Consider the following 23771-nt stretch of genomic DNA (forward strand, 5'->3'; position numbering starts at 1 on the left):
CTATTTCTAGCAGCAGCTGAGGAGAGAGCGTGATTGCAAGTTACCTTTTATCGTGGAGGTATGTTGAAACCAGACTTCTTCTGGTCTTCTCCTCAGAAAAAGCAGTGGTTAAATGGGGAGGGAGGTTGAAGAGCGTGTTAGGACCTGCACAAAGGAAGCCATTTGCAGGGCACCGCACAAAGTTTTATTGGTCCTACAAAACCCAGGAGCTATGTGCCAGAGTCTTGAGTGTCACCTACTGGCACCTTATCCGTTATCTATTTATGTATATGCAGGCACAGAGCACTCTTGTAACAGGGTCTGGCAACGGTCTTCTCTCCAAAAATCTTTGATAGCTTTCCAGTTTCCCCTTCATTAAAATATATGACTTCTGGTAACAGGCTCATAGCAGAAATCGCCTAGCTCTGTCTACTTATCTATCGGCTTTCTATTGCAACTGTTGTCATAGTATGTAAGCATTTCCCGAGTAATTTACATGGCTTGGTGTGCTTCTAGTGAACTTCCTGGAGTCTTCCGTTCTTTTCTCTTCCTAGGTTAAGGAAGGTTCTGCTTGGTTAAATACATATTCAGCCTAGTTCCCCTTCCACCAGCCTATACACACACTTTCTTCCATCCTGGTCTTTATTTATTGTTGGTTGTTCAATTATTTTTAAAAATTTGAATCGTTCCAGTTGTGATGGGAACGTTTTCTCAGAGAGGAGGATCTGGCAAAAGGCCCTAATGCTGGTTAGGCTCTGGATTATTCTGCCTTCCTCTGGGAGTTTCCTCCACAGCCAAACCCACTCAGCTGAGAACACTTCATTTCTACCTTCCACACGTGTCACGCTGGGCTTTGTGAATGGCCTTCTCCCGAGGAATGCGGCTGCCTGAGGGTGTCACGGATGAAGATGAGGCAGTCACTGATGTCGCTGAGCTGATGACTTTGCAGATCAGGTCCAAGGTCTTGCACTGGCACTGGAAGCAAATTGGCAGCCCACAAGAGGAACTATAAGCAGGGGTTATGAGCCTTCTCCCCCATACAGTTGTAGGGGATCTCTGCACAGAGATCACTGGCAGCAAGACCTTGATGTGGGGGAGGGCTTGATGCTGGTAAACCACTACTCTCCCAAGCCCGTAACAGCTGGAAGAGGCCAGTGTGGCTGACTTTGACTACTCAGGTAGTAAGGATTTGGGGGATTAAACTGCTGATTCTGGCAATGCCCTGGCTCAACGCTGGTTAGCTTCGGAAATAGGAGAGGATCACAACACAAGGCGGTAGAGCTGCCAATGAACTGCAAAACTGTGTGGCCGATTTGACTGAACTCGATCTGGCGCTGTCTTGAGGGTCAGCTGCTGGGAGCTGATAACAAACATCAGGATCTCCCAACCCCCAGCACACGGGTAGGATACAGGTAGCCAGAAAAGGCTATCTTTGCAGAAGCTGCTGTAGCCCACAGACAATTTAACCCCTCCTGCCTCCCCCACACCCATCCTGAGAGCAACATATGGAATGGAAGTTGCTTTATATGGAATGGCAGCAAACAATCCAGTTGTCAAGGGTAAAGTTATTCAGTGTTCTGACAATTCATAGGGGGGAAATACACCCCGATGCAGAGAGCCAGAACAGGGCCTAGGCACCAACTGAATCACATGTCAGCTTAAATGGAACTTAAGTGGTTCAGAGGCCTTTTGCCAGCCCTCTGCATAAGAGTGGATTACCCCCATGGTGCATTTCATAGCTCACCCATTGCACTCTGTCACTGCTGTCAATCAGCTTTGAACTAAACGCTCCCTGTCCCACTAGAGTTGGCTACAGCATCCCAGGATGTGGTTGCAAAGGATCAGACAGTCGTGTGTGCACAGATTCTGCGATCAGATGCTGCAAGTTCTTCAAGCACCGATGCTTAAAAAACACTAGAGCTCGCACAATGGAAATCTGCAGGAGTTGTAATGGAATGCTAAACTGTATCATTCTGTTCACCCACGATATGGCACTGTATGTAAAATACCTTATTTAAACGAACCTCAGCCCTACCGGGCAGAGCATTAGAAGATCTTATGATCCGGTGTGTATAAGCCAGCTCTGTGACCAGTCCATATCTGGTGCAGGAACATGACATGGTGTCAGGAGTAAACTAAGAACAGCAACAAAGGGTGCAGAGAGAAGGAACAAAGCAACAAAAATTGCATGATCTCATCAACATGCCAATGCCCCCCAGAGAACTTCAGCTTCGACAAACCTACAGAATGGACACGCTGGAAGCAGTATTTTGCAAGATTTCACCTTGCAAACAAATGCCACAAAGAAACTGGAGATATGCGGATATCTAATTTATGCTACGGGGAAGCAAGCAGGGTACAGCTTTAAATACTTTGACTTTACTGAAGACGGTCATAAAGATGACTATGAAAGGGTTCTGGCTATATTTGACCCATACTTTATACCCTTCATAAATGTGGTTTACGAAAGAGCCTTTTTTAACCAGAGAATTCAAGAACTGGGGCAAAGTGTTGAATGGCTTATAAGAGCTCTGCATACATTGGCTGAAAATTATGATTTGGGGAATGCAAAACATGAAAATGTCAGAGGCAGGCTGGCTCCTGGGTTACGAGAAAAAAATCTTTCACAGCAGCTACAGTTGCAAAGCGATTTAACCTTCGCCACACCTATACAGATAGAAAGCATTCAGAATTAGTCAAGGGCAGGAGCAGCATGAAAAACCTAAAGCTAGCTTACAAGCTATAAACAGATACTTGAGTATTAAAAGTCATCATCGTAAAACCCCTAAGGAAGGAGAGAGAACTCCCAGGCAAGAGGGACAAAGTCCAGCCTACATGCACAAGGTGTGAACAAAGTCCTATTCCAAGAGACAATGCATGTCCAGCTAGAGGCACACAGTGTAATAAATGCATGAACTATGGACATTTTGCAGCTGTTTGCCATGCCAAAGCAATCAGGGAATTGACTCATATTACAGAAAAACAAGAGCCCTTGTTTCTGGGATCTATCACCTGTGATCGCATAGATCCTGCATGACTCATTTATTCTGAACCATCCTTAAGGGCTCCTGGGAACGTCATGCATCACTTGTGTTCATTCAGCCCCTGATGCAGATGGAATTTTTCTGAAGACCATTGAGTGCTTGAAGCTCAAGGCTCTTTGGCGTCACCCGGTGTCATCTGAGCAGACGAAATACAAACCATCCAAACAAGGATCTTATAATAATCTCTCTAGTGCATATTTACCTTGTATTAGTTCCATCCAATGACTTCCGTTCTTCTAGCCCTGTGACCTCTAGCAAGATGTAAACACTAGAAGAGAACTCAATTATCTTGAGTGTTCCCTGTTCTCAAGAGACAAATTATGTCTTTTATTTGGAGTCCCTGGTTTTTCTGCACAAATAACAGTCACCCTGAGGCCTTTCCACAGATTTCCAGGGTGGCCAATTCTCACAAGTCTAGTGACCCGAGGGTTTTTCTGGCCCATGACTCAGGCTGTTTCCTGAGAGTCTCAGCTTTCAGTTAAAAAGAAAGTTTATAATCCTCCTGGTTGTGAGGAGAAGTTTAAAAATATGACCCTTAAAAGGCTCCAAAATCAGAACTCAAATAAAAGAACCTCATTTTAAAAAATATCTCATGATTTTTCAGTCAATCTCATCATTTTGGGGGGAAGGGACTGATATGATTTTTGATAGTGTGGGATCGGCGATACTGGAGTTGGTCTTGGCCATTACTACTGCTGTGTAACTAAGCACGCAGTTGTGACTGTTCCATAAAGTTATTGTTATTGTATGTTATTTGTCTTCGGATACAGACCACAATGTGCTAGGGGCTGTCCATGCACACAGCAAGACACAGTCTCTGCCCTCAGGGGCATACAATCTATGATTCTGTGGGCCTGATTCTCTGCTGCCTGTTGTCATTTCCACCTGTGTAAAGTGCATGGCAAGTGAGTATAAAAGGCTATCCCTGGTGTGAATGAGTGGGTTGGTGATCCTGACTTTGTAGCATTCTGCACCCTCTTTTTACTAGTGTAAATGACTAGGTGCAAGCCAGTGCAGTATCAGGCACTGTCTGTATTCTTTACCCATTTCAGCCTTAACCCTTTTTAATTGTTGACACAGTTCACAGCAAGGCTGTTGCACTCCAGTGCACGTGGGAGCACAGGTGACGGGGGGGCACAACTAAGATTGCGTGTTATCTGTGGCCCACTGCACCGAGTTGGAGTAAATTGCAAGCCCCTTGCAAGCTGGCTCCATTACTCTCAAGAGCACACATTAAACAATGGGTGAGTCTGGGGAGACATGCTGTGATCCTCAGCACGCAAATGAGGCACTAGCTGTACACTGTCTCCCTGTGCATGATTCCTGCTATTAAGTGTTTCATGTACCACACACGGGGTAAGAATATGTGAGGACTTCATGCTTATAAACTAAACTGGCTTTTTATTAAGAGAACTACATACAGTGATTTTGCAACCGCAGCTAACAGTCTAGCCATGTGCACAGAGACTGACTTCCCAGTGCCTCCTCCAAACTATTCCCTCCTGCAACTTGGGCTCCTCCCTCCAAGTGGTATGCAAGTTGCTACATTAAGTAAAAGTAACACGACAGCTGCAGAGCAGTGATCTCATAAAAGGCTTCATCCTACCCAGCACGGGTACAGGATTGCGTGTATAAGCACAAAGTAAGTAGTGCTAAGGAGGTACAAGAGCACAAGGAAACCCAACTCTGCACTGGGACCACTGCACTGCACTGAGGCCAATCACCTGCCTAATCTAGCCAAGATACTGACATTTATAAAGTTTATTACCCTTGTGTCCAAACTGCATAATTGCACTAGGTCTAAATACCAAGTAAGGTTACGCGATAGGCTTGGCCCTTGGTGCTGAGCAGCGGTCGGTCTCAAAGCCCTCAAATACCTACTCTGGGGTGACCAGAGGTCCCAATTTTATAGGGACTGTCCCAATTTTTGGGTCTTTTCCTTATATAGGCTCCTATTACCCCCCACCCCCATCCCGATTTTTCACACTTGCTATCTGGTCACCCTAACCTACTCCCTTACTAACAAGAACACAGAGAACCTGCCTGAAACTTGGAAGGCAGAGCAGAGGTTGGAGGAGGTGACAAGACATCAGGTTGTGTGCACATGGCTGGGAATGCTAACCTGCAGCTGAAGTAGCTGTGTAAATAATAGCTTTCATAGAAGAGCCAGGTGAGTTTAACAAGAATAGCATCCTCTCACGTCATTACCCAGCACATGGTACATGAAACAGGGTAGAAAAGAGATGTGGGGGAGACATGAGTCAAAACAGTCATCACCCTGCTAATGAAGTGCTTGCCTATGCTGTCCCCTCTCAGATCTCACTCACTAAGTGGAGTGGTCTGATGGCGGTTACAAGAGTTGCAGATAAAGCAGTAAAAAGCAACCGAGAGTCCTGTGGCACCTTTAAGACTAACAGATGTATTGAAGCATAAGCTTTCGTGGGTGAATGCCCACTTCGTCAGATGCATGTCTGTCTGGCTATGTACATGGCGTCAGTATATGCAAAGAGCGCTATCTAGTGGCAAGTAAGAGTAACAGCACATGTTGTATCATTCAAAAGTTTGTCTATAAAGTTGTTGTTCTACATTGCAAACGGCTTCCTGTGTGCAGCGCTTGCTGATGGCCATGCAGCAGGTCTCTCTTGAAAGCCCTCTGTTTGTAAAGGGTTTCCAGATCCTACTGGATGGAAGGTGCTGTCTAAATATGAGACCCAGAAGTTCTACATACTAGAGAAAAGGGGCACTAAACCAGGTGCTAATGGGCGCTTTAACCTATGGGAGAAAGACATAACAAGAACCAGTGGCTGGAAGTTAAAGTCAGATGAGAAATGTCACAATTTTTACCAGTCAGGGTGATTAACCATAGGAACAAACTGCCAAGGGAAATGATGAATTCTCCATCTCTTGATGTCTTCAGATCAAGACCGGATGGCTTTCTGGAAGACATGCTTTAGCCAAACGCAAGTTTTGGGGCTCACGTTTGAGGGAACTGTGTGAAATTCTGTGTCTTGTGTTATACCAGAGGTCAGGTGAGATGAGCTAGTGATCCCATCTGGCCTTGCAATCTATGTTCTGGGAACAGTTAATTCACCATTACAGTCAGACCTGCTTTAACAATTTGGAGAGGCATCACTGAATTCAGGTATGGTTACATAGCAAAAAAACACAGTAGCAAATTTGAGCCCGAGGCAACTGACTCAAGCTTGCGGGACATGCCCTGCAGGGCTAAAAATAGCAGTCTAGACATTCAAGCTTGGAGCCCGAGGTCTGAAACCCAGCGGGGGCGGGGAGGAGGGAGCGTCTCCAAGCTTGGGCTCCAGCCTGACTCCTAACGTCTGCGCTGCTATTTTTAGCCCGGTGAGCCTGAGTCAATTGACCTGAGACTCAGTGCCACAAGGTTTGGTTTGGTTTTTTGTTGGTTTTTAGTTTTTTTGGCTCTGTAGCTGGAGCCTGAGCGACTCGCGCGTACAAATCAGAACAAGGACCAGGAATTACACAATTGCTTTTGACAGCTAGCGTTTCATTTTAAGTGTTTCTGACAGTTCCTCGTGCTGGCCCCGTAAATGCACGGTTTCAAAAGTAACCAATTCTTTTTAATGTGCGCCCTCACCGCCGCCCTCTGCTAGCCCATCGTGAGATGGGGAGAAAGGCTGTCGCGGCTCTGCGTGTGAATGGTGAAGCTTGCAGATTAATGGCATGTGTAATAGGGGGAGGGATGGTTTTGTGGTCACACCGCAGGGCGGGAAACCAAGAAATGTTGGTTCTGTTCCTGGCTCTTATACAGACCCTGGGCCATATCCATCCCTGAAGTAACTCCCATGGAGTCAATGGCATTACAGCAGCGAGGCAAGTTGGCCCTTCCTGTGTTGCCTTGGTTGAGGCATTCACCTTCTCTGTGGATTAGACTTTCCATTGCTAACATCAGGGCAATGATACGTCCCCACGGCACAGGGGTGTAATGAAGCTTAATGTGTTATGCCAGCATTGTGCTTTGAGATCCCCAGCTGGCATGTGCTGTGGAAGTGCCTAGTATTATTCGTGCAGTATCTTTTTGGGCCCCTTCTGCTGCAGCTTTCAGATCTTTGTCCCCGTGTAAGAGCTCTGGTGCTCATTGTTCTCACAGACCAGTGTCTTTGGCTTGCACCATCCATTGCCCTGGGAAGTGATGTATCACTAGGTGGCGCTATTCCATCACTATGACCTTTTCTACCCAAAAGGAATTTGACACCCTGTTTGGTCCCTCTAGCCCCGCTCTAATATATCACACACACAGACAGACGCTGCCAGTAGTGCACAAGCCATCACAACACTGGGTTCAGAGGAAGGCTAACCACAGAGTTGTCCTCCACCGGGCCAACGCCCACCAGCACCGGGCCAGCGTGGATGGAGACCTTGGTGGAGCAGCCCCGACAGGGAGAATGGTTCTCCCGCTACCCTCCGTAGTGCATCGGTCACAGCTTCGGAGGCCTGTCTGGTCTACTTTCTGCAGTCCATTGCATAGGGGTACAGCTAGCCCTGCCCAGAACAGTGAGCAAGGACTCTAGAGATCTATGGCTACTGTTCTGGGCTGATGCCAGGTTAAACAGGATCACCCATGAGCTGGGTGAAGTGTGAGGAAATGGAAGACAGGGAAAGGTCCTGCTCTGTTGGAGGAGTGAATAGTGCCCCTGAGCACATGCACATCTCTAATGCCGTTCAGCTGCAGATCTCAGCAGGCTTTACAAGCATTCATCAGTTTAGCCTCAGCTCCCGCCTGTGAGGCAGGTATGTCTTATTAGTCCCATTTTTGGATGAGGAAACGGAGGTGCAGAGCAATTGGAGGCCCAGTCCTGCAAGATACTGAGTGCCTCCTGGGAGGGCGTTGTGCACCTTCAATTCCCATTGAAATCACTAGACGGACAATTATCTGGTGATTTTCTGCTGTGGACGGGCATCAGCAGGGAACTAAACTAAACTGCTCTGCCCCTGTTACCTGTGCCTTGCAGCACATTTGAACCCAGCTCTTTGGCTGTCAGGAGCTGCAGTGGAGAAGTGTGGGCAGCCAGTGGGAGACGTTCTGGCTGAGGACCTGGGGACAAACCCCTACTTGTACCACACAGTGAGTCAGGACTTTTAATGTTCATGCAGAGCAGACATGGCCTCTTTTCTTTAAGGTGTCACCTGGAAACAACACACCTGCTAAGCTGCCCGGAAATCATATGACAACGAAGGGCTTTCCAGCAACCCAGCTGCAATCTGAGCCCCTAGATCCACGGCATATTCTAAATCTGCAGATCCCAAAGCATCACCTTCAGGGATAAGGTGGGCTAGCGATTAGGGGCAAGGTCAGGGGACCGGGAGACTGGAGTTCCGTTCTGGCCTCTACCACTCGCTAGCTGTGTGACTGTAAGACACCTCCTTACCATGCCGGAGTGCTTTGAGATCCCCAGATCAAAACTGAGCAGTGCCGCTGCTGATGGCAATTTACAAGCAGCCACCCAGGGCTGTGGACTTACAGTCACTGGGGAAGAGTTACATGATCCATGCTTTCGCTCCTCACCACAGCACTGAATTCAGGGAACGTACCTCTTAAAAGCCTCTAGCAAATGCCATGGTGTTTGAGTTTGTGGTGGCATGATGGAAGCCGTTTGTTATTGTTAGATTGTTTATGGGGCTGAGCTGCATCTGGGACATTTACAATCTTTGAGGAATTCCAGTGCTGGGCCACTTGAGATCCTAGCGCCGCTACCTCCAGCGAGCAGCAGCTCTCATCACTGTATACATGCTGTCAGCTGCAGCGTCCCATGTTCCTCTCTGCCCTAGACGAGACAACTCCCTACTGCCATCCTGACAGTGGAGTGACCGCCACAACCACCCCAGTATACACAGTCATCCCTGTGGGCAGTGAAACATTGGCCCCTACCAATCCCGCCACTCTCACAGAAGCTGGGAGGAAGAGGTTTTTAGGGGTTGGAGTGGCAGGTCGGTCAGGGTCTCCCAGCAGGCAGGCGGGAGAGTGTTGGGAATCTTGACCCACCCACACCTCCAGAAACCCTCACTGATTCCCTGCCCTTGTGCCCAATTCTTGACTTGAATGTCAAGGCGGTGGGATGCAGGTCGGTCTGGAGCTCACATCCAGCAGGACAAGGTGAGGCAGGTGGATAGGGAGTGAGAGGCACAGCCAGGCCTCCTTGGGTTTGGGGGATTAATAGGGCTAAGGAAGTGAGAGCAGGGGTGTAGCCCTGTGGGGGGGGTGCCTTGTGGGGGGCGGATCTGGGCAGGGCTAACACTGGGGCTGGAGACAGGGTCAGCAGCACCCGGTGCCAGCAGGAGGGGGACACATCCGGGCTGACAGATACTGAGCTTGGGTCAGGAGAGGTGGGCGGAGCTTGAGCCCCAGCCGGGCCCCCATCTGCCCCATGGGCATGCCCCACAGCCTGTGTGCCCAGGTGCCTACTGAGCAGTAAGGGGGAAAGAGGGGAGGCAGGCCCCCATCCCTTCTGTCCCCCTCCCCAGGGCCTCCCATCTCTCCTGCTCCCCCTCCTCCCCCATCAGTGCCCACCCACCCGAAAGCCGAGGTCCACCCAGTTTTACTGTCCTAGCTATGCCACTGAGTGAGAACCCCCTTGTTCTGTTGTGGGGAGGGCGTGGGGGAGAACAGAAGGTAAGGGAGGCCCTTTAAAATCCTTCCAGACCATTATCTCACCTTTCTGCTGGCAGGGTCATGTAAACTGGTACTGGGTCAGTATGCAGGGTGCTGTCCACCTGGGACAAAGCCCCTGTGCAGTGGCGAAGTGGCGGTATCCCCACTGGGGAAACCAAGGTATAGAGAGAGAGGTCAGGGCCTCGACCCTGCCTGTCTAGATTCTGTGTTGTGTTATCTGAGCATCTCGATACCACGGTGAAGGGTGTGGGCTGGATGGACAGATAGAGCTGATTTGCCCAAGGTCACACCGTGACTTAGTGTCAAGAGGCTGGGGTTCCCTCTCTGATGTCTTTAGTATCTCTGGGTTTGGAGCTAACACCCACTTCTGAACAGCAGTCGTCACGTGCCTGCGCCTGGAGACACTGTGGCATTTCTCTTCCGCAGTTATTCAGGGCATGCTGTAACCAGTGTCCTTGTGACCAACCAGTGTCCCCGTACCAACTGCGTCAGGAAGGAAGCTGCTCAGAGATTCTGGCTGCATCCAGGGAGCTGAGGCCAGAATTCGATTGGAGTCAGTCCATTTCATTTGTGCATTTGTCATTTTCACTGAAAACCGTGACTGGCAACTCACAAAACAATCCAATGGTAGCACCTTAAACTGATTCACTGCCTGGGGGAGGAGCAAAGGCCATGGGATGGAGGCAGCATAGGAAGGGTCAGGGCTGGTCAGTGTGTGAATCATAGAATCATAGAATATCAGGGTTGGAAGGGACCTCAGGAGGTCATCTAGTCCAACCCCCAACTCAAAGCAGGACCAATTCCCAACTAAATCAGATGGATGGGAGACCTCCATGTGTGGCTACATGGTGAGCCAGTGGGTGACACTCTGCCCATACAGGGATGGGAAACTGTGGCTTATAACTAACTAAGCTTCCCACGAGACATCCTGTGAGACAGCCAAGGGGTACCCCAGTTGGGAATGTCCGCATGAGGTGTCCTCAAAACCCCATGCTAAGCAGAAGGTGAGGGTGTTCACCCCTAAGCCAGAAGGAAAGCTGCTGGTGAGAAGGAAAACTAACTGGCCTCCTGGATGCTCTGTGAACATAACTCAGCCAGGCCTCTATGATGTAGGAAAACATCAGTGTCCTGATGGACAACTGAGGGGGAAAGGGACTTACCCGAGGTCACAAAGTGAGCCAAAGTGACAGCCAGGACTGGAGCCCCTGGTTCATATTTCTACCTTTAACCCATGAGAGTGCAGCATCTCCCACCCACGCAACTTCATTTCTCTAGAGCACATTTGTCCCATTGCCGTCCTATGTACCACGCAGCCCCATGCCCAAGGCCTCAACCTGGGAGAGAAGGAGGGGCTGGGGTCAGCTGTCATTTTTGAGGGAAAGGTTGCTGCCGATGTAGGTTTTAAAGCCATGGCACATTTAAATCAGTGCCTTTCTCCAGGCATTTCACTATGCAGCCATCCCACACATGGGCGCCACATCCACTGTGTAAGATCAGCCCTTATAACTGAAGGCTGCACGTACACCGCGGTGTATTTTCAAACATTCGTTACTTTCAGATTCTGCACCCACATAGTCTCAGACTCCCCAAAGCCCATACTCAGGACGGGCCACACACACCCACACAAAAATGTGGTTTTTTTTGCCCTCTCCTGACCCCAAAACACTTACACAGCTATTGCTCCAAATTCACCTGCAGGCCGAATCCAAACATAGCCCAAAAGTGAATGGTTTGGACAGTTAGGAGCACAAAAACAAGAGGGTTTCATGGAAACTGTTCTGCGGTTTTATTTATGGCAGGTACTACTGGAGAATAGGATAATGATACATAATTATAATGGGATCCCATCCTGCTGTTCTTACTCATGCAAAACTCCAAATGAAGGACTGTACAAGGGTTGCAAGATTTGGGGCAAAATCTTCAAAAATGCCTAAATGCGGTAGGCAGTTAAGGGTCAACATTTTAAAGGTAGCTATTGATTTCAGTAACAGTTAGTTGGCCTTTAGTTGCTCAGGTGCCTAAATCTCACTGAAAATTGCTGGGATTTTGACTTTTTAGTGCTTAAATCAGTTTCGAAAAGGAGACTATGGCTCCTAACTCACTTAAGTGCTTTTGGAAATTTTATCCTGGGTCCTTAGTGTATTCAATATTCAGTGTTCTCACACCATGCCTGAATAGCATCTGCAGTGTAACTATTATATAACGTAGACCCAATCCTGAAAGCCCTCCCTCTCCATGAGGCTATGTGGGTGAGAGAGAGAGAAAGCCCGTTCTTTCTTACTAATGATTTTTCTGCCTTATCTAAGACTCAGCATTATTCCTCACTACCAGACTGATGAATTCTTAAATGTATATCGTTACTAGCCAAGGACATAAAATATGAGCTGCATAATCACACTGCCAGTGGTGGGATGAATTATGGATGCACTCAATATGTGTCTCTTTAAGGGGCATGCATATTGGCATACTAATAGCGATGCTAATGAGCCCCTAGGTTTGGTATGTACACAAAATTCTGCTGGGAGAAAAACAACCAGTGTTAAACTTCAGTGAATTCTCCTACTGCTTTTAAAATGCACAGCTTTTCCAACACTGCAAGAACAAGGGATAAGCTACAGTAGCCACATTACACCAATAGGTGATAAGTGTGTGGGGATGTGTTTTTCCCCTAAAATGTACTATTGTAAGCATGAATTGATCTCTTAGCTGGCATGACTGAAGACGTAGGTACAGGATTCATTTTTAAAGAGCCGCTCCTTTTTTCTTTATTGTTGTAGCTTTGTGTTCTTTTCCTCTTTTTTTCCTTTTAAATAAGAACACTTTGCACTTCTACCGCTCTTTTCATCTACAGAACTCACTGCACTCAACAAACAGTCCTGAATTACGCCTCACGACACTGCTGGGAAGTAGTAAAAGGTTGTTATCCCCATTTTGCCTGTGGGGAAACTGAGGCACAGAGCTATCAGGTGATCTGCTGTCACACAGCAAGTCAACGGTGCAGTCAGGAGTAGACCCCCACAAGATCCAGCACACAGGCCTGAGCTCCAACCACTGGACTGTCCTCCTACTCTTTGTATTTAAGAAACAGACACACTCACTCCTACAGAACCACATTCAAATTAGAACTGGGTCTAAGCTGGAAAACATGGGTGGGGCTCGAGAATTCGAACCTTCCAGAGGTTAGGGCCATCCAGACTGGGGTTTGTTTCAGTGCACAATAATGATGAGAAGCAGTTGTGAAATTCAGAGCGGGATCTGGGTTTGGAGTCCAGTCGCCCGCACCAGCACTGATGTATTTAAAATAAACTGGCTAAGGGCAGGTGAACCTGCCTATTTCTAGTAGCTGACCTCAACCATCTCACACCACCAATCTCTGCTGCCTTTTTGCCATCTTCGACTCATTCCTTGAACCTTCGCCTCCGCTGCTCTCTCGGCACAGGATATCACTGATGTCTTTCAAGAGAAAATTAACAACATATGACATGACCTTCCCCGACCCCACAGCTTGCCTTCCCTTCCCCTCCTACAACGGTCTCCTTCTCCCCGGTCACAGACGCAGAAGGTTCTCATCTGCTCTCCTCTTCTAACTCCTTCGTGTCTACTGATGTCCCTCCTGCCCACTCGCATCCCCTCCTGGCTCCTTGACTCTTTCTTCTCTTTAACCACGCATTTTCCTCTGGCTCTGTCCTCTCACAACAGAGGCATAATATAAGTTTCTCCCATCTTGGGAAAAACACACCCTTGACCCACTTCCCTTCAACTACCCCCCATTTCCCTTCTGCCTTTCCATCTCTAAGCTCATTGAACATACTGTCTAAAATCGCTGTCTGGAGTTCTTCTCCTCCAATCCCACCCTAGACCCTCTCCAGTCCGGCTTCCACTCCTTGCACTCCACTGAAACTGTTCTCAACAATGACCTCTTCCTAGCCTAAGCTCAGAACCAATACTCCATCGTCCTCCTCCTTCACCTGCCAGCCCCCTTCACCACCATGGAACATGCTCTTCTTCTTGAGACCTTGTCTTCTGTGGGCTTCAGTGACTCTGTGCTCTCCTCCTACCTCGAATCGCGCCGTCCGCCAGCCCTTCAAAGGATCCTCCTCATTCCCCTTCCAGCTTCCTGTGAGGGTTCCCTGGGGATCTGTCCTTGGTCCCCTTCTCTTCTCCCTCAACACCTCATCTCTGGGTAATCTCATCCGCACGCACAAATACAGCTACCATGATTGATAGATCTACCTCACTACTCCAGACTCTTCCTGTCCAAACTACAATCTCGGCCTGTCTTTCTGACATCTCCTAGCCACCAGCTCAAGCTCAACATGGCTAAAACAGAGCTCTTAATCCTCTTAATCTTCTCCCTAAACCCTTACTACTACCTCTGTTCTCAGTTACTGTGGAGAACACCACAATCCTCCCTCTTACTCAGGACTCTAACGTGGGCATGATCTTCAACTCGGGCCTCTCTCTAGGACCTCACATCCAAGCATCTTGCAGAGTCTGTCTGTGTAACGCATCTAATAGGGCTGTTGAGCCCCAATTAAAGTATGTGGGAGGAAACCCAGTTTTCTCCTCCTCTTCCCCGCTCAGGTACCCCAACATCACTACCAGCCTGTTCCCCAGCCCATGACCCCCTACCCCCAAATCCAAGTGAGTATCATTGCAACCCGGCGTGCAATGCCACTCAGACTAGGGTGCAGGAGCTCATGGGTCAGGAGTTCGTGAGGGAGGAGGGGATGGCTGAGCCAGATCAGAGTGAGTGTCTGCTTGGCCAAATTTGAGTGAGTGGTGTTGCAACCAGGCACATGGGGTCACAGTGCCACTCAGTTTTGGCCTGGCCAAAAGGTAGTAGTCGGACCATGGTCCAGGTGGTGTCCCCGGCTCTGCGGCCTATGTCTATGATACAGCCTTTCCTATCCATCGGCACAAATCTTTCTTCCGGGCTCCCATCATCTCACGTCTCGATCGCTGCAACATCCTTCTCTCTGGCCTTGACAAATGCAGTCTTGCCCCACTCTCATCCATTCAGAAAACAGCTGCAAAGATGATTTTCCCAGCCTGTCGCTTTCACCAGGGCACCTCTCTCTTTGCATGCCTCCGCTGGCGCCCCCTTCTGGTCATATCCAACATAAGCTGTTTTTCTTCACGTTCAAGGCCCTTCGCAGTCAGCTCACATTCACTACAGAGATGTCAAATTCCCGCTCCGATTGGCCCGTGATGCCAGCCTACGGCACCCACTTGTTACATTTTCAAACAGGCGTCTTCTTGCTTTCTCTCAGGCTGCCCCTCATCCTTGGGGGCCATCCCCCAGAAACACCCACAAAGCCACTTCATTGAGCTCTTTTCAATTCCTCCTTAAAACGCTCCTTTGCCAGGATACCTACAAAAACACTTGACAACAATTAGGCCACTGGCGTGCCAAGACCACCGCCTGTCGTGCTGACCAGCATTGTCTCTGTTTCCTTGTACTCCCCTATCAGTCTGCATCCAGCTGATGCCTCTGGTCTTATATTTAGATTGAACGCTCTTTTAGTGTTTGTACAGCCCCTAGCACAGTGGGGTGCTGGGCGTGACTAGGGCGCCTATGTGCCACAGTATCACTCATAATTGTACCAAGGTAAAACCCGCCCGCTTAATCATAGCTCAAGTGGTTTTGGTGCTGCACATCTCTATTGACAATAGCGTTGCTTGTTTCAAAGAGCAACAAAAGCCTAAAACGTTCAGAGTTAACCACTGTAAATCGCCACTTGGCCCCGATTCAGCACAGGGTTTTGGTCTCAATTGAAAGCCTCACTATTCAGGCTATCGCTTAAGCACATGATTAACTTTAAGCACATGCTTAAGTCCCACTGAGGGCAACGGAACTTAAAAACATGCTTACATTTAAACACATGGCTTGAGAGCTTTCCTGAACGGGGTCTTACGCACATCCTTAACTTTAAGAACACGCTTAAGTCCAGCCTTCCCTGTCACATCACTTAAACATGTGCCTAACTTTATGCGTGTGCTTAAATCCATCCCTACTCTGCCCAGAACTTAAATACTTTGCTGAATTAGGGCCCTGGGTTTTACAGAGTATATTTTCGTCTATCAAACGATTTTGGAAGCTCCTCACTGGGCCATGGAAAGTTTTCTCCTGAACGCTGAATTTCTGGATCTCTGTGGCTTCACGCCAGACTCTCAACACCCTTTCAACTGTTTTGACACCAGGGCTGTGTGTGCAGATAAAATAATAATGATACCCAGAGCTAATGATATTTACTAAAATACAAATTAACGCTCAGTCACACCGTGTCGTGATTTGTCATCCAGAGCTAAAATTAAAAGAAATTAAGGCTGAGTCAGAAAGTTATTTCAGGCTTTTCTGTGTAATAGTGAGCAGCAGACTCTGTGGGTGCAACAGTGCCACCTGCTGGCTACGACGGGAAGTCCTGGCCTTTTGTGTCAAGAAAAACATTAGAAACCAAAAAAAGAACAGGAGTCCTTGTGGCACCTTAGAGACTAACAAATTTATTTGAGCATAAGCTTTCGTGGGCTACAGCCCACTTCATCGGATGTATATAGAATGGAACATATATTGAGGAGATATATATATACACACACATACAGAGAGCATGAACAGGTGGGAGTTGCCTTACCAACTCTGAGAGGCCAATTAAGTAAGAGAAAAAAACTTTTGAAGTGATAATCAAGATAGCCCAGTACAGACAGCTTGATAAGAAGTGTGAGAATACTTACCAAAGATGCAAAGCATAAAGCAGTTATCCGTTTGCATTCCTTTGCAGTGATGCTGGAATAACGTTTAATTTAATCATGCTAAATTAATTATTAAGATATGTTAAATTCATTAATATTAAATTCCTGGGCGATTCAATAACATTAATTTAGAGAGGGGTTGTCACAAGTGCCTCCCTGAATTGGGATTGAAAGTCACTGGGACTCATGTTCCTAAATCCCTTTGGCACTTGTGACAATCCCATCTTGCTCATTGCATTGTATTTTTTTTATTTTTGCTTGTGTGTTTCTTCTAAAGTTAATAAAGCAAACAGCAAGCGAAACAATAACTGGGAAGATTTGAGAGGTTATATTTTGTTTGAAATTTTTTTAAAAAAAGCTCAAGAGTGAATAACAGTCAGCACTTAAGTTGCAATTTTATATCTGCAGATCTCCAAACACTTTGCAAAGACAGATCCGTACCATTTTGCCCCTTTTACAGACGGGGAAACAGAGGCACAGAAAGGTGAACTGAGTTGCACAAGGACAGTGCCAGAGCTGAGAATAGAAGCCAGGACCAGTGCCTTATCAACTGCTTCCAGGTCCAAAAAGCACTCCAATAAGTTTAATTAATATCCAGTTCAAAAGACAATAGTGATGCTATGAAGATGGACGCCTAGAATCACAGCTGCTGTTGCAGGGAATTATATCTCTCTGAATTACGCTGGAACTTAGACTGCACCCCTGGTCTATAATACCACCACTCACCCCCTCTCAGAGTTTGTGCTGTGGGAGGCTGCTGCTGCCATGTGCTGAATCGGCATATCTTCTTGTCCTGCCCCACTCCTGAGCCAGCATCTAAGGCTTTTCAGGCTGGGCTGGACCCCCCATCTGGTCCCCGCAGTGATAGGGAAGTTGTGGCTATTCTGTGCCACTGCATTCTTCTCTTGGTGGACTCTCCATTCAAGGGCCATCGTACAGGTTACACATGGGTCGAAGCCAGTGTACATTCCTGTCAAGAGCTGGCCTATGATATCTATAAAAGCTGTCATTTGTTAAAATGGGCAAAGGAAAGAAGACATAATTAGAGGATAACTTTGTGCCCCAATTCCTTTTCCTATGCCAGAAGGGGACACACCCATTCAAGGTATAAATTAGCAGTAAAACAGTGTTCCCAGGGCTCATGCTATTCACTTTTTTTCTTTAAGTCCCAGCTTCTGGAGTCACGTGATTATGTGAGAATCTCAGCTTTCACTTAAAATAAAAAGTATGTTTCTAGCCCTCCAGGTTGGGGAGACAAGTTTGAAAAAGGGAACCCTACAGGCTCCACTGCCAGATTGTAAATTAAAAGAACCCCAACTTTATTTATTTTTTTAAATCTCATGATTTTGTGGACCTGGTTCATGATTTTTGAAATTTTGGGCTTGGTAATCTTGGAAATTACTTAACCATACAGCCAATTCCATGCAAAAGCAGTGATGTCACAGTATGGTGCATGCTGCGATGCCACAACAGAATGGGGAGCCAGCATCCTCTGTGATGGGGGGTGGAGAGAGAAGGTAACTTTTGGTTGTGCAGGATGCAACATAGCCTGGTTAATGGTAGCATTTGCCACCTGCCTATCACAGAAAACAGAGCGACAACCTACCTCTCTGTGAACTTTTTAAACCAGACTCTTTGGGTTTTTCCCTATTCAGCTCTACAGGGCGGTTTCAAAGTTCTATAGAAAAGATTTCATTCTCTGTTAAATCATGTAAGTTTTAGAGTAACTTTGCAAGGAGACCTTGAATATCAGTCCCTGATAAACGTCCTAGCTGGTAGGGCTGCCTCTTCTTTTTCAGTCCATTCTTTGTTTTACAGAAATGATACGCATGTTGAAGACAAATCTATTTTGGTTATGTATCCCTGGCCTTAGCTCCTTGAGTTATTGGTGAGGTTCTGACGCTCCCAACAGAAGAACAAAATTATTATCCCAATACACCATCTACTGTAAATCTCTCCTGGGAGTTAAAAAGAGTCTTGGCATACGTGCATGCTTTGGCTATGTACAGCTAAACTAGACACTTAGTTGCATCTTTCTTTAGGTTTCTTAAGTACTGTAGTAATAAATAGTGTGTACTAGTTAGGGTGACCAGATGTCCGGATTGTATAGGGACAGTCCCGATATTTGGGGCTTTGTCTTATATAGGCGCCTATTATCTCCCACCCCCTGTCCCAATTTTTCACACTTGCTGTCTGGTCACCCTAGCAGTAGTAAAGCACTATTCAGCTCAGGATCCCAAAGCACTTTAGAAACGCTATTGAACTAAGCCTCATCAAACTCCTGTGAGGTAGGTTTACATCACTATCCAGATGGTTCATCTGGTGCCCAAATGGCCTCATGAGTCAGTAGCAGATCTACAGCTATAATAAACCCAGGAGTCCCCCCGCTCCCCACCACACCTCCCCCACTTCTTTGCCATATATACACATTTATAGTTCACAACACTTTTTTTCCATTCTCTCTAGCTAGAATCCAAGCTGCAAGGACCTTGAGGATTGTATAAACTGGCCACATGCCTCCGCTCTCCAAACAGGAGAGGAGCGGCAGCTCGGGACAGAGTTCTCCATAAAAGTCAGCGAGATCCTGTACATGCACCGTCCGTGGGTACAGATTAAAGTCTTCCCTCAGAATTTATTAGTGTTTCATCTGCCTTGAAACGGGAACTGCCTTCATATTGATAACTGACTGCACTCTGTGCCTCCCCCAAGCACCTCAGTCTCGCTTGTTCAATTGCTCTCTTCTATAGTTTGCAAGCCTGCTGCAGTGTTTGTCAGTGACTGACATCAGCTGTCCCTTGGGGACAAGTTCTTTGTCTGGCGCTAGCATTGGGAAAACCATTAGTGTCACACACAGCTGCGCTGTCTATCTGCCTGGGTTCATATACCACATTCACTGCTGCAGCAGCCTGGTGCCGCAGTACCCATTCTGAGCCCTGGCTTCCTGTTCTCATTGATCACAAGAGCTCGGCAGTTAATGTGGTTAACCTGCACATCAGGAGACAGGGCCAAATGAGTGATATCCTCTAAGACGTGCGGATAAAGACTCTGCACTGGGGAACTGGATGGCTCCGGGGATTGGTAAATCAGCCCTAGGAGAGTTGTGCCAGCCCGTGCCGGCGTTGGGCAAAAAGCAGTTGTCCAGTGGCCCGCTTGGGCTGGGTTGAAACGTGTGTCTATCATAGAAACCTTCATCACAACCCGCTCGCCCCACTGTCTGGGAGTCTGTGGCAGGGCGACGACTCACCGGCGCAGCGCCTCCTGCTGGTTGTCCAGGGAATTAGCTCTTTCCAGCCTGGAGCGCCCCCTGCAGGCCGGTGTCTCGGCTGCCTCTGGCTCCCCGTGTCCCTCCCGGACCCCGGTGCCCTCCTAGATCAGGGTTCTGCCCCCCTGGCAGTACCCCCTCAGTCTGAGTCTCCCCTCCTGGGGGAACCCCCAACCCTCTGTCTCCACCTCGCCTCAGTGGCTACTGCCAGTCATCGTCTAGCCCCCGCTCACTGGGGCAAACTGCAGCCTATAAACCCCTCATCATCAGCAATGGGGGTTGGACCAGCTGCCTCTGCCTATCTCTGGGCTGCCCCTCTGCAGCCCTGGTACCCTCCTGTGGGCCCTTAACTCAGCCTGCAGCCTGGGGCTCTGCTAGGCTGGTGCTCCCCAGCTCCCTCTGCCCTTCCCCAGCCCTGCTCCACCCTAGGTACCCTCCTCAGCTTCCCAGGCAGCCAGGGCCTTCTCTCTCACAAAGCTAGAGAGTGTCTCCCTCTTCTGGCCCCCAGCCCTCTTATAAGGGCCAGCTAGGCCCTGATTGCACAGGCTACAGCTGTGGCTGCTTTCCCCATCAGCCCAGCTTTTCCCCTGCCACAGCCCTCTCCCAGGGCTGCTTTAAGCCCTTCAAGGCCGGAGCAGGGTGACCACCCCACTACAGAGTCTCCAGCTGTGCCGGGTTTTGGAGGCTCTTTCCTGTGAGGGCATCAAGGCAGCGGGTGGTCTGATGTGCTGCCACATCTGTTCCGTTTAGAAGACTTGGATTCCAGGCCTGTCAACCAGATACTTTCCTGAAACACCTTGTTTACTCAAAGATGATATCACAGGGGCCAGATCCTCCGCTGGTACAAATGGGCATGGCTGCATTGACTTCACTTGCACGGTGCTGATTTGCACCAGATGAGAAGCAGGCTTTGTACCTTTACAGGTAAGTCAGGAAACGTTGCCTTGTGGTCTGGATTGTGGCTTCTAAGCCTGTCTCTCTGTGAATCATGGAAAATGGTTTAGGCCCAAGTACTGTCCCCAGAGCCCAGCCCAAGCAGCCAGGATGGGCACTGGGCAGGCATGTGGGGGGATGGGAAGAGAGATATTTCCCTGACGCTGAGCTCCTTCAGCAGCGCTGCTGTGGTGAAGCTGGGTCATCCCTGATGTTGTCCCACGGTGCGGTGGATGCTGTAGTTCCCATCTCCTGCACAGTCTGACTGCACTGTTACGAGCACCTAGGGCCCAGGCCTGCCAGCCTGGCTTCTGCCGAGCACTATCTCACTGAACAAAATCACGCTGCTCAACCTGGGGCATCGAAACAGAGAGTCAGATCCTCAACTCTCGGTCTATGGTGCATGCCAATTTTATGCAGGGTTACAGTCAGTTTCGCCCTTCCTTGCAGAGCTTGATATTCTGACCTTCAGTTCAAGTTCCCCAATGGCCTTCCTCTAACCTTGTTTGTCCCCATTTCCTCCAAGGTTCCTTCTTTCCTTCCCTGAAGCCCTCCGACATGGTCTTCAAGATCATCTTCTGGCTGGGGTACTTCAACAGCTGCGTGAACCCCATCATCTACCCCTGCTCCAGCAAAGAGTTCAAGAGAGCTTTCATCAGGCTGCTCAAGTGTCAGTGCCGCCGGCGCCGCCGGCCCATCTGGAGGGTGTACGACAACCACTGGCGTGCCGCCTCCATGAGCAGCTCGGGGCGGGATTCCGACATGGACATGGGGCCCAGAATCGCCACCCTCAACAGCTCTTTCATATTGAACTCCACCCCTCAGGAAAGAACCCCTAAGAGGCGAACGCTAAGCTTCAAAGGGTGGAAAATGGTCACCGCTTTCCAAAAACCATCCTCCACCCAACTGAAAGAAAAGATGAACAGCCTCTCCAACAAAATAAGGGGCTCCAGCAAAGGGGGCATGACCGCAGCTTATAAAATGGAGGTGGAGTCCGTTTCCTTAGGGATCCCTAATGACTTCATGGAGGCTATTGACTACCAAATGTATGATTTACCAGACTGCTGCGGGCTCAGAGAAACGGATATTTAAAGCCCAGGGACAACGATTTGTTTGTTTTTAAATGTGCATTACATGTGGGTAGAGGGGACGAAAATGGGATGCAATCAATACGTTTGTCAGGCAGGCTGGAAAAAGTGATCGGGTGTCAAATGAGCCAACGGCAGGTCTTGTGATCACCGCCCACTAAGGTTACAGGAATAAGGGTTTAGTATAAGGGCAATACTAGTGCTCTAATGGAATGCCAGAGTCTGATCTGCTGTACTGCCAGGTGAAGGAAGCAGTGGGACTGCGGGGTCTAGGGAAACGATCTGTTTCGTCTGCTGGGGTGATGGTGTTTCACAGCTGCTGTGCAATTCATGGGAAACTAGAATGCATCCTTCGCGATTACAAAAAAATGGAAAGGTCAACACCATGAAAGCCCCAAAGCTGGGTGTAATTCTCCTGTCTTAGTGCATGTGACCACGTCTCCTTCCAGAGGCTGTTCCCAGCCAGGATTCAGCTGCTGCTTAGCGACAGCTGACAGAGCTGTTCCGTTAGCTCTCAGGTAAGGGCTTATGGTGAAGGGCCCAGGGTTTGAGTCCTGCTGTCAACTCTGGGGTCTCTGATATATCTGGCCACAGGTTACTACATATGCGTAAGATGGGTTTATGCCTGAACAGTCCTCCTCACTTACACGCTGAAGCAAAGGGAAGTGCGGGTCCTTTTTCTAATCCAAATCTGAGCTACACTTCTCATTTTACTTTGAGTTTGAAAAGCGCCCTGAGCCTCGCACAGCACCCACCGCCAGCACCATCGCTAGCACATGTTGCTCTGGGTCAGCAGTGAAGAAACACTGCCAGACATGCTTTTGGATATGGGACATGTCTGGCTCTTCTGCCACCACCTCTTCCTCTCTCTCTCTCAAACTATAAGAGAGAAATGGTGGCAGCGAAGTTCAGCTCAAGACTCAAACTTCCCCATAGTTTGAGATGGAGGTTTCCATGTAGGCCCATCTCTGAGGTTAGTGTGTCGGAGCTAAAGTCAAACATCTCTCCATAGAGGTTGCCGTTCCCCCTTGTAATGCATCAGGGTTCTTGAGCTGGGGCAGTCCAGGAAGATAGTCAGCGCTCTTGTGCCCTTCTGATACAATTCCTTGCCGAGACGGCGGCGCTACCCAAGCTGAAACATTCAGTGGCCCTCAGTAATCGTCGGTTTTGTTTTCTCTTGCTGTGGCCAAAAAGGATAGCAATGATTTTTTTTCCCCACCATGCACAGATCCAGATTGAACCCACATCCAAGAGGATGTAGTGGCCTTCAGTGCCCTAGACTATGTGGAGAAAGAAGATGTGTGACCCCCCCAAAAGGGCAACATCGGTAGCACCAACAGAGTATGACCAGGCACAGTGTTGTGTGTTATGCTTTGTTGTATATTTGCACTCAGCCAATTAGTTGGTCAAACCACACCCCGCTGTGTATTCCCTGTGTCTATTTTGTTGCATTTGGGGCAGCTGATAAGCCCAGTATGCGCCACAAAGAATCTGTGTTAATCTTAGAAATAGGCTCAGCCCACAATCCCTGAATTCAGATACCCTGGGGACTTGGGCAGAACGTGGATCTGAGTCTAAACGTCTTATCTCAGGTCTGTTCTCTGGTGCAAATAAAAATATGGGAAAACATGCTCCACAGTGGAGACATGCTGTCAAATTCATCCCAGGTGTAATCCCACCCAGGTCAGTGCAGTCTCACCTGGAGCAAATTTGGCCCATTCAGACTGACATGGCTTTCATTACTGGGGCCTGACGTATGTTTACCCAGCCGCTCCGACTAAGCTTTTGCAAGAAGAGAAACCGAGCTGCCAGGCTCACAGTGTTAGGAAAACCGGGTGTTATGGTTTGTCCTCCTTTCTCTTTGTTTTCAAATGGAAACTCAATATACAACGTGTAAAAAAAAAGAAAGAAAGAAACTAATCTATTGGAGGCCGTGTATGGAGCGGGTAGTAGCTGAACTCTGCAATACCCTTGTCAAGCTGACACTGAACTAAATGAATTATTGCACAAGCAAGTCTGGTGTGTGTCAAACTATTTCCCTGCAGGAAGCCAACAATATCAAGCAGCACCGG

General features: G+C 48.3%; 1 protein-coding gene across 1 annotated transcript in view; it reads left to right on the plus strand.

Annotated features, from left to right (window-relative positions):
• Window positions 1-21703, plus strand: part of ADRA1D (adrenoceptor alpha 1D) — a 70391-nt gene extending 48688 nt beyond the window's left edge. The window contains exon 2 of the mRNA XM_024201344.2: window positions 21138-21703. Within this exon, the coding sequence (XP_024057112.1) occupies window positions 21138-21703 (566 nt within the window). The remainder of the gene's footprint in view (window positions 1-21137) is intronic.
• The last annotated feature ends 2068 nt before the right edge of the window (window positions 21704-23771 follow it).

This window comes from Terrapene carolina, unplaced genomic scaffold (assembly GCF_002925995.2).
Source record: "Terrapene carolina triunguis isolate 2854851 unplaced genomic scaffold, T_m_triunguis-2.0 Scaffold66, whole genome shotgun sequence".
Classification (NCBI taxonomy): Eukaryota; Metazoa; Chordata; order Testudines; family Emydidae; genus Terrapene; species Terrapene triunguis.